The 12,071-nt window shown below is 40.0% G+C and overlaps 1 protein-coding gene across 1 annotated transcript; it reads left to right on the forward strand.

Annotated features, from left to right (window-relative positions):
• Positions 1-468: 468 nt before the first annotated feature.
• On the forward strand, positions 469-12,067 carry LOC109491327 (transcobalamin-1; the record flags this gene model as incomplete). The annotated part of the gene is made up of 8 exons (XM_034651768.1): positions 469-612; positions 3,348-3,527; positions 4,599-4,739; positions 5,631-5,786; positions 7,155-7,345; positions 9,082-9,271; positions 10,470-10,656; positions 11,992-12,067. Coding segments are annotated over exons 1-8 (1,200 nt in total), but the record flags the coding sequence as incomplete, so codon positions are not given.
• Between the last annotated feature and the right edge of the window lie 4 nt (positions 12,068-12,071).

Genomic DNA, 12,071 nt, shown 5'->3' on the forward strand with positions numbered 1-12,071 from the left:
CAAAAATTCACATTTGATGTACATCTCTGTGGTGTTCCTGCTGGGCTATGAAACCCTAAGGGCACCTATCTTAGAAGAAAATCATACATCAAAAACCACTATGCCGAAGATCCTCAGTGCCAGGCTCCCCATCTCGCCTGGTCAATTTCAGTCTTACAACTTCTGCCTCCATTTTTGCCCCATCAAACCTAATGTTTTAACAGAAATAAATAAAACACAAACAAAGGTGGAATGGAAAAGAGGGAAATTTAATTTATTCTCATTGGGCTGAAGGCAAGTAAGGAATGGGAAACCTAAAGTTTGGGATAGGAAACAAAGAACATTATTTCCTCTTCCTCTTTAACCATACCTTTCAAGCCTCCTTCCTGGTTTATCACAATTCACGGACAAATACACTTGACCACACCCCATGACATTGCTCAATATTTGCTTAAGTGAAAGAGGCTGAGGCAAGCTAAAGGAGGAGCTCTCATCTCTGCCATCACCCAATAAATAGCCAGACAAGCCCTCACCATTCCAGAACACTTGGAGAGATGAGACAATCCCACCAGCTGCCCCTAATGGGGCTCCTATTATTTTCTCTTATTCCAAGGCAACAATGTGAGATCTGTGGTGAGTATGCATTGAGCTAAAATTACTCCTAGTGTTATAGTCTTCTAAAGTCTACTGGCAGGGGACTTGTGTAGAGTGACCTGAGAAAAGACCCTATTCCAGTTCTATATGTGATTATACTCTATAAGTAATGTAAAACGTGACAGGACATGGTGAGGAAAGTTCCATAATGTATATTGCTTTAAGAGCAGTCATAGATTCAATGCTAACTTGCCTAACTGTTCTTCCTATATTCAGATTTTCTTCACCATAGCAACCCTACCAAGCAAGTGTCTATTCTTCTTCATTTTCAATGATAGAATATTCAGGATCCCAGGAATTTTTCAAGATCATAGAAAGTCATATTTTGAATTTAAGATGTAATCTATTTTTCTGAAGTTCAACCCATGGGTTTTAGGTTAACCCCTTATAACGAGACAGATAAAAAATAATGTTAATAATCCCTTTCAAATAACAAAGACTTCTCTCTTGTCATTATTGAGTTTAGATGTTCCAAGATACATACCTCCCTCCCTCCAACTCATCCCCACAGGATATGGGTAGAAGCCCATCATCTCTCCTCCAGGTATAGGATCCCAAGATCGTGTGATTCTATTAAAAAGCACTAAGTAGGAGAAAGAAAATCTGGTTCAAGTGTAGTCTGACCCCTTACTAGCTGAATGATCCAATGTTTCTGAATTTTTTTAGCTTCATCCATAAATTGAGGATAATTGGGGAAAGGTGTTGAAGAAAGTGATGTCATGAAGCTTGGTATAGCTCTTAGGTGCATGATTTCTCTTTTTTATGTCTTTAACCTTAAATTGAACTTAAACCCAGTCCAAAGATGACTCGTGTTGCCATTGGTAACTACACGCTCCTGGTATTCTGTAGCCTACAAGAGGAGGTCAACACCACAACAGAAAGTCTTATGTTCACACAAGCTAAAACAAAAACTCTGCCAACTCTAATTTTTCATCCTGGCCTGTCATTTCTTTTGTTGTATCCTAAGAGTAGGGGGTATATGTGGAGGTTTTGAAGTTCAATTCATTGTACAAAATAATTAACTTCATCTTTAGTGGTCAAGGAAACTGATGAGTGGTTGACCAGGAACTGAAAAGTCTGTTCAGTATGAGAAAATCTGCTGAACTGGAATTTCCACAAAATCTCAGCCATGATTCATCAATGATCCAATTGTTCTTGTAACAAACCAGGACTTTTCTAAAACCACTGTTGCAACTCTTGATCCTGGGGTCATGATTCTGAGCCCCACATTGGGGGTGGAAAACTCACATTGCCTCAGTTCTCTAAAAATAGTGATAAAAGTCCGGCTTCAGAGGGGAGGGGGGTGGGGGAATGGGATAGGCTGGTGATGGGTATTAAGGAGGGCACGTTATACACAAATAATGAATCATGGAACTTTATATCAAAAACTAGGGATGTACTGTATGGTGACTAACATAATATAATAAAAAAATTATTAAAAAAAAAAGAAAGTCCAGTTGAGCTAAAAGTGATAATATGTATGGTATTTTACAGTTTATTAAGTGATTTCTTGTCCAATATCTATAAAATAGAGGTTAATATCCACAATTTTAAAATGAAGAAATTGAAGGTCAGGAAAGTTATGTAAGTCACCTGTCATAAGTTAAGGACCAGAGAATCTAGCTAAGGTCTGACTGAACACAGGACTTATGCTCTTCTCAGTATCCCACTAACCCAAGAGATCATCTGGTGATGGGTAGGGATTTTTCTTGGGAGTGTCAACCATGTATATTTTTTAAAAATTGTATTTATTTATTTTAGAGACGGACAGAGAGAGAGAGTGACAGAGAGAGAAAGTTGAGGGAAAGGCAGAAGGAGAGGGAGAGAGAGAATCTCAAACAGACTCTGAGCTGAGCGTGGAGCCCAACTCGAGGCTCGATCCTACAACCCTGAGATCATGATCTGAAAAGAAATCAAGAATCGGCTGCTTCACCAACTGAGCCACTAGGGCACCCCTGAACAAAGTTCATTTAAAAATGTTTTAAGTGGTAACTAACTCTTCTTATTTTCCTCCAGTTCTTGAGGCCTCTGGACTCTCTTTTTACTTCCACAGTAGAACGTGACTACACCATCCTTTCCCTTGAGATTTGGGGATGTTGTAGGATAAGAGTTGAGGGTTTTCTGAAAGGTGCATGCTGCCAAATAATGATCTTGATAGCAGGTCAGTTGAGCAACCAGACAATTCAGCTCTGGGGTCAATCTCCACCATAGCATAGACGAGTTGTCTTCTTTCCCTTAGTATTAATAACCTAATTGAGTTAGAAGAAAATAGAGAAGGGAAGGAACTCAATCCAGCAAGTAGAAATGACTACAGATTGGGAGTAGGAAGACACGTATTCAAGTCTCCATTAAGCCTTCAATCATGGAGGTTTCTTTAACCTCCAATGACACCCAGGCCTCATCCTCAAAATCAGGGAATGATACAAGATCTCCCAGGCAGGACTGATAGTCTGCCAGTACACAACACTAAGATTGAAACAGCTGTTAGAACACGGAAACACTTCCATGCTGGTTGGTAAAGGAGTAATACCTGATGTAGCAGAGATTCCAAACCCACCTTCGTACTGTTCCAGCAACACAGCCAGTGACCACTGGATCGCTCTGTCTGTGCCATATTGTTACTAAACGTTTTAATACAAACTGTGTTCCTAGGGTTCTTGTTCCTTAATACTTTCTTAGTGTGTATTTCTTATTTCCTCCCTCCCCTACCACAGAGGTAAGCAAAGAAAACTATACTGCTCTAAGCCCTCTGATAAGCACAATGATCAATTCAAAATATAACAAAGGAATCCAAGCCGCCAGTGTACTGCTGTCCCTCAGACTTGGTGGGTTCCTGAGCCAAAGCCAAGATCAACAGCTGATTGAAAAAGTCCTTCTCGCTACAAGAAGTACAGGTGAGTACCTATATTCTCTGGAAGATTTAGGAAAAGACTTACCTATCCATAAAGATTATCTCCAGCAACAGAACTTGGACAAAATTCTGTGTCCAAAGTCTCCCTGCTACATCTATCCTAGCTGTATAAAACTTGAGGGGACAGAAAGGTACCTCACATCATCACATCTCTGCCATTTATTCTACAGCTAGGCCTTATTTATTTGAGTCCTAAGAAACATTTTCCTTCAAAAGGTCACAAGGAAAAGCAAAAGAAATTAAAGACTCTTACCCACTAATACCATTCTGTAAGCTAGCTGAGTTCACAACCAGACAGAGATATAACAAACACATGAGAACCTGACAATAGCAAGGGAACCACAGGGAAATAGAGATGAGGACAGGTGTTTTTGTTTTTGTTTTCAGAGAGATGGGGAGGGACCGGGGGAGAGGGAGAGAGAGAGAGAGTATCTCAGCACTCAGTGCAGAACCCAACACAGGGCTCAATCCCACAACCCTAATACCATGACCTGAGCCAAAATCAAGAGTCAGACATTTAAGCAATTGAGCCACCCAGGCGCCCCAGATGAGGACTGGCTTTGAGTACAGGCTCCCCCCTGAGTCCTTCAGGTCAATACTGAACCTTGGCTTTCTAACTGAGATAATGGGGTAATGAAGGCATGCCCACCTACTTCACAATATTATTGTAAGAATTATGAGAAGCCTGGGAATTTTTACATTTTATAAGGCAGAACAACTAAGTCAATTATTACTATCTTGGCAAGATGGCACCCACAAAGAGAGGAAATCTCAAGGTTTTATTATCTATTTTTCTTCTTTTAAAATTTTTATAAGGATTGCATGATTCCAAAAACCTCCCATGATTTCATGGGGAAGACTAAAATGTAGCTTGCGTTTATACAGCACTGCTGGAAAAGTTTCTGCTTTGGGAATAAAGAAGAGGACAGGAAAGTATTTGTATAGAGGGGGGAAAAAAGAGAGAATTGACAGGCGATGTAAGTCACAAGAAAGACAGGAGGCCAAAAAAATCACAAGCATGTACCTTGTTAAACTTGAATACTTTTCTTTTCAGAGCCATCGTTAACCTCGGGACAGCTTGCCTTGGCTATTCTGGCGTTGGGAGCATGTAAAGGGCCTGATGGAACTTCTATAAATTATTCTGAACGGGTCAAAAATCTACAAAAAAAATTCCAAGCAGAAATTAAAAATATGGGTGAGAATCAAATTTTCAGAGACCCTGGACAAACCTGTCTTCTCCTCCAGTGGTTCAGAACTGAACAAGTTTCCCTTCAGTCTCTCCTTCTCCTCTTCATTCTATTCATCCCATGTATCTTTATAGATCACTTTTCCTTCTTCCCTCTTTCAACATGCATCTTCAATTTTCTTTTCAAATAGGTTCAAATACGCATCAACTGTACGTCAACCTTACATATAATGATGAACACACACACACACAAACTCATAGAACACAACTCTCTTGCTCTCCAGAAGCTTGGCTTTTAGACAAATAATGAAATACACCAGAAATAGCTGAGCAACACAAGGCACTATGTCAGAAGTACCCAAGCATATGATACTAGTAGAAGAGCTAAAGATGGCCCAAAGTACTTTATCACTGGGAAAAATAGGCTGAGCAGGACGGCTGTTACTGAGAGCACTGTTTGTAGTTCAACACCACCCAGTATTAGGCTGTTATTCATTAAGCTGCTCTGATCCCATCTCATTTCGAGACGGCCTCCACTTCTTCTGCGGCTACTGACAGTTTGAACACATTTGCCTTGAAAGTGCAAGAGGCTTAGCTGCGGGAAATTAGGTGTTCTGGTCCTAGGTCTGTAACCACCTGAGTATCAGGATGGTATTTTAATCTCTTTAGTGCTGAGTCTCCACAGTTATGAAATGAAAGGAGTTGAGCTGAATTTGAGGGTTCTTAACAGCCTTTCCACTTCTCAGGCTTGCTGATTCTATGAGTGATCTTCCCCTCTCTATTATTCCCCTCTCCTTAAATGTAAAGAAATTCTAATAAATAGATTTATTAGGAATAGATTGAAAATTTATTACTCCAGTATTATTTCCATGAGTAAGGTATTTCTTTTCTCTCTGACAGAAGAACATGATGGTAATCCACTAACTAACTACTACCAGCTCAGCCTGGATGTTTTGGCCTTGTGTCTGTTCAGAGGGAAGTACTCAATTCGTAAAGTTGCTGAAATCTTCAAACCTGGAAATAAAAATTACTATTTCAATGAACAGTTCTCAGTAGGTGAGTCATTAAACCCAATTCCCTTGGCATAGAGGACACAGTCCCCGGTAAGACTTTTCCTTTGAGTTTTTCTGCCAGTAAGTACTTGGACGTTTTTAATCCTCTTTACCATAGTGATCAGGGAAGAGAATTTTCTTTTTGAGAAGAATGGATGTTGGGGAGCATTTAAGCATCTTCCCAGATGTGTAATATAGTAGAAAGATCCAGTTCCTACCCTACCCCTTCTTTGAATTAAATAACCAATGGATGTTAAGTCTGACCTTAATTTTCCCCTGTGTAAAATAAGGATATATTGTGAGAATCTTCATATAACACATTTTAGGAAGTATTAGAGAAAAGAGAACAGAATTTATTTATCAACTTTGGCTGTTTCTCTAATTTATTGGGACCATTCGGATGTGTGGGCTTACTTGGACAACACAACCTCTGCATGGACAAGGCCCAATATTTTGAACAATGAAGTCTGTACATCCACCAGAGAAGGACTAGAAATTTTCTCCTAGGTCAGCTTACATATCCAAAAAGATTCCCCCTGTAGAGAGCTAGTATTGCTGCTCAGCCCCAGTGGATCCAGATACACAAGCTCATCTTTCTCCAAGAAGCCCAAAGAAAATCACCACTCTGTATCTCTGGATAGTAACAAGATTATGAGATTTCTTTCAATGGGAGATGGAAGGTACCACACTTAAAGAATCCAGGCAGGAACTTTACATCAAAAACTAGTGATGTACTGTATGGTGACTAACATAATATAATAAAAAAATATTATTATTAAAAAAATGACACTGAAAGGAAAAAAAAAAAAAAGAGAGAATCCAGGCAGGACCAAGTAACAAGCCAGAAAAAAGATCTTATCCTCCCTTCTTCCAAACTCTTGTCTCATCCTCCCCCGTAAGAAGCTTTATTGGAAAACAATTCTCTTAAGTGCTATTTAGTAATCGCCCTAATGGAAACATTGGAACATTGCAAAGACATATCTTGTTTAGGGTATCATCATGAATTCTCTCAATTCCTCTGCCAATATGGCTGATTGATAGGTGAAAAAAATGAGAACAACCAAGACATAGAAGCAAGAGACTGTTCATGTGTATGAGCCTGCAAATCTATATGTGTTTCTATGACCAACGGGTGAGTTATTGAGTACAAGGTACAGGGTTACTCAAAATCTGGAAATATCTGAGTGGTGAGTGCTGGAGGGATGATTGCTATGTCTTCAAATCCTTCTCTCCCATCATCAACCAGCACGACCAATCTTCCCAGTTTGTCTAGATCTCTCCCTCTTTTAGCAATGGAAATTCCACATACCAGGAGACCCTCAGTCCAAGGAATGGTCAGTCACCCTATCACCACTGTTTTGTTTCCTGGCAGATACTGGTGCGATGGCTGTCCTGGCTCTGACCTGTGTGAAGGGGAAAATAACAAGAAGGCAGAAGCAAACACAAAGAAAGGCTATGAAGAATATTGTTAATCATACGAAGTCACTGGTAAATGAGATTCTATCTCAAAAAACAGAAAATGGTCTCCTCGGAAACATATATAGTACAGGAGAAGCTATGCAGGTAAGTCACAGGGTAAAACGGAAGACAGAGAAGGGAGTCATGAAGGAAAGAAATATCTGTAGCCTTTCTTCTTGGACCTCTAAGATATGACCCATTCTGTTTCCTATACTAACTGATTTTATGTGATTCTTGCCCCTGATGGAAATGTATTCTCTTCACCTTAGATCCTTATCTTTCCATGTCCAATGCACCATGAAGCTTTTCTCGACTACAACTTTTTGTCATTCTAGAGTCTACTCCAACCTGCTATGTTGTTCTATCAAATGCAATTTCACCCTTTGCCATATACCAGCATTTGGTGCTTACCTCCCAGATTAGATTATTGTTGTCCAAGTCATAAGAGGCAGTGCCAGTAATACCAGCTAGTCTTTATTGCCATGCTCACTGATGNCGCATCTTTCCTGGCACAGCAAAAATCCGTATTTGATGTACATCTCTGTGGTGTTCCTCCTGGGCTATGAAAGTCTCAGGGTACTTATCTTAGAAGAAAATCATACATCAAAAACCACTATGCCGAAGATCCTCAGTGCCAGGCTCCCCATCTCGCCTGGTCAATTTCAGTCTTACAACTTCTGCCTCCATTTTTGCCCCATCAAACCTAATGTTTTAACAGAAATAAATAAAACACAAACAAAGGTGGAATGGAAAAGAGGGAAATTTAATTTATTCTCATTGGGCTGAAGGCAAGTAAGGAATGGGAAACCTAAAGTTTGGGATAGGAAACAAAGAACATTATTTCCTCTTCCTCTTTAACCATACCTTTCAAGCCTCCTTCCTGGTTTATCACAATTCACGGACNTTTGGACAAATACATTTGACCACACCCCTGACATTGCTCAATATTTGCTTAAGTGAAAGAGGCTGAGGCAAGCTAAAGGAGGAGCTCTCATCTCTGCCATCACCCAATAAATAGCCAGACAAGCCCTCACCATTCCAGAACACTTGGAGAGATGAGACAATCCCACCAGCTGCCCCTAATGGGGCTCCTATTATTTTCTCTTATTCCAAGGCAACAATGTGAGATCTGTGGTGAGTATGCATTGAGCTAAAATTACTCCTAGTGTTATAGTCTTCTAAAGTCTACTGGCAGGGGACTTGTGTAGAGTGACCTGAGAAAAGACCCTATTCCAGTTCTATATGTGATTATACTCTATAAGTAATGTAAAACGTGACAGGACATGGTGAGGAAAGTTCCATAATGTATATTGCTTTAAGAGCAGTCATAGATTCAATGCTAACTTGCCTAACTGTTCTTCCTATATTCAGATTTTCTTCACCATANCGTCAAGGCCTACCTCAAGTACTGCCTTCTCCGCCAAGCCTTTCTCCAGTGTCACCAAATGTTTATGTGTTCTTCCTCTTCTGGAACGCCATGGCAGTTCCTGCTTCTCTTAAGGCATTCACCTTAGGGGCTCCTTTATGATTGTTAACAGCATTTATCAAGGGTCTCCTATGTGACAGGTACTGTTCCAGTGTCAGGGCTACACAAGTGAATATGGTAGAGAAAGTCTGTTTGCATTGATGCCATTACTGGTTGTGTTATTAAGCAATTTCCCACCTCCCCCCAAACTAGTTTATAAACTTCTTTGTGACAGGAAAGGTATCCTAGCTGTCCAAGGTGCTTACTCTGTATGTCTAGTAAATACTTACTGAATTCGTTAGATATAGGCTTTCCCCTTATTTGATGTTTCTCTCATTCATTCTCATTCCCTCTCATTCTTTCTCTCACATGTTAGGCTCTCTTTGTTTCATCAATGTATTACCTCGAAAATCAATGGGACTGCCAAAAAACACGGGATATGGTGCTCACAGAAATTTCTCGAGGAGCATTCCATGTGCCAACCGCTGCAGCTCAAATCTTACCGGCCCTGATGGGAAAGACCTACCTGGATGTTAACAAAGCCTCTTCTTGTGTCTATGGCTCAGGTACTAAAGAGCATAAAACCCAAAGCAATGTGAGACTAAGGCGTCCTTAGGGACCAAAAGTGACCAGATAAACCACTAAAGCATAACGGTTCCCAGATAGAACTCAGTCCTCCATGTGTCACCCGTGATTATAACCACCTGAGGATTTGTTCTTAACAGGGTAATAAGTGTTGTTCTTGATTCAAACACTGATCAACAAGGTAGATTTGATTCAATGGTGTCCATCTCCAAAGGGATGTTTTCTGATGACCAGTTAGACGTTCTGAGCATCATTCCCATTCTAAACAATTATGGTGTCTGACTCTAGGTTATGCACCATGAGTGAGCCCTCAGGGAGCTCAGAGGAATATGGGAGGAATATGGCAGTATTATAAGAAAATTAGAGCGCGAATCGTATATTCAAACAACTGATTTTTCAAGAAGGGATGAAAGACTTGACTTTTATCTCTGATCACTCCTGTTTCAGCCACTTATAGGTAGGTTTAGGGACCTCAGACAAAATGTTTAATATCAAACTTTAGTTTACTAATATAAAAAAATGAGGGGAGGGGGTGGGGGAATGGGATAGACCGCTGATGGGTAGTAAGGAGGGCACGTATTGCATGGTGCACTGGGTGTTATATGCAACTAATGAATCATCGAACTTTACGTCGGAAACCGGGGATGTACTGTATGGTGACTAACATAATATAATAAAAAAACATTTTAAAAAATGCAAATGATAGTAGTATCTAGTGTTGGTTTTTGTAAGGACTGAATAAGATAAGCCAAGTAAAATGATTAGTACAGTGCATGGCATTTAATGTCTTTTCAATAAATGTTAAGAAATAAAAAGGCATCCAAGAAAAAAGAGAAGCATTATTGTATGCTGTACCAAAGCAAAACAAAAACAAAAACGAAACGACGACAGCAACAAAACTGCCAAAACTCAGGAGCCTCTGTGAGAAAAGGAGACAGAGCAACTGAATTGCTAAAACAGCTGGGAGTGGAGCCGAATCACATTTACAAGCTGGTGCCTATCTGGTTTAGTCACACAAGAGATCTGCCCCTTGGCTGATGATTCTTGCTCCTTGTAGCAAATCCTCCTCTTGGTAAAGGAAAGTAGGCCTGATCGAGGGGCTGGGTGGGCATGTAAACTCTAACATCTTTTTTTATTATTCTGAATAGTAATTCTTCTCTGCTTTTCTCTCTCTGCCAGATCCCCTCCACATCTCCACTCCGGAGCCTGTATCGGTGACGCCCACTGTCTCACCCTCTCAAATCCAAGTAAATTACTCTGTGGTAATCAATAATCAAATAGATAACATCACGGTCCATGTGGCAAATGGTTCTGTCTTCCTAGATGTGATGGAACAAGCTAAGAAAGAAAATGCAACTCGATTTAGGTATGTCTGTACGTAACTTAAGGTGAAGCTATTTGGTGATTTTGAAAGACTCAGTAAGAATACATACGCACCTGAACAAAGTACATTCGAAACACTTCATCACTACTTTGCGGGCCATCTACATCTCATGGCAGGGGTTAAAAAAAGGTGAGACTTTTCGTCTTCTAGCACACAGTAGGTACTAAATTAATGTTCATTTAATGGGTAAATAAGACCCAGGGATCTCTCTTCTGTCAGTAAAATTCCTTCAACAAATAGAATCTCTTAGGTCAGTAATTTTGTGTTCAGAACACTGGGTCATTATTTTTGAATCATTGACCCCTTTAAAAATCAGATGAGCGTTCAGTTGAACGCTACATACAGCAAGAACTTATGATGTACTATATATGTTGGCTAACCGAACATAATAAAAAATTAATTGATTAAAAAACAAAATAAATAAATAAATAATAAATAAAAATCAGATGAGTGCAGTGGCTGCTGATCCCAGACAGGTGAACAGACACACGAAACTCATCCTTAAATCAGAGGTTTCACAAATGCCCTGAGTCTCTCCATGCTCCCCCCTTTCAGATTCATAGACCCCTAGATTAAGGTTCCCTGCCCTAAGAAGGTCAAATATTAAAATTAAGATATTGACTTTGCCTCTGAAAGGTATGGTTCATTTGACTCCCTAAATCTAATCAGCATTTACTTTTCTAGTAACACGAGGTAAGATGCCGTAGAGAAAATTTTATATATATCCTATATATGTACTGAGTAATGTAAATATGATATATATGTAATGTAAATAACATAAAGGTTGCTTTCAAGGGCTCCCAGGAGGGCAGAGAAATGTGACCAGGGAAGGTGAAACTGACATTGGCCATGTTACTTTTTAATAAACACAATATGAAATATTAAATTGCTCTTTCCTGTTCTTCTTTCCTAAGAGAAAACCTACTTATTTATGATGACCTAGGATGTGAGGTTAACATTTTCTTCTGCTGCTTTAGTATCTTCAACAGTTACTATCTTGGGGTAGAAGGTTAGCAGTTGTTGACTACAGAGGGTCTACCAGGAAGGGAGGCAGGGGCAGAAACAGGCATCATTCCTCTAATTTAGCATAGATTGTGGAGTGCCCGCAGCAGAATCACCTGGAGTGTTAATGACACATGCAGATTCCTAGTCCCCACCTCACCTACAGAATCAAAGTATCTGAGGATAGGGCCAGGAAATCTGCTTTTCTTGATAACGGCTTCAAATGATGCTTAGGTACGTTGAAGTTTCAGAAATGCCCATTAAGGTTGCCCTTGAAAATTCTAAATTACTGAAACCCATTTATCGTCCCCACAGTTTCACAGCAGAGGAGAACTCATGGGGCCCCTACATCACCAGCGTTCAGGGCATAAAGGCCAACAACAATGACAGGACCT

Source organism: Ailuropoda melanoleuca, unplaced genomic scaffold, assembly GCF_002007445.2.
Source record: "Ailuropoda melanoleuca isolate Jingjing unplaced genomic scaffold, ASM200744v2 unplaced-scaffold4677, whole genome shotgun sequence".
Classification (NCBI taxonomy): domain Eukaryota; kingdom Metazoa; phylum Chordata; class Mammalia; order Carnivora; family Ursidae; genus Ailuropoda; species Ailuropoda melanoleuca.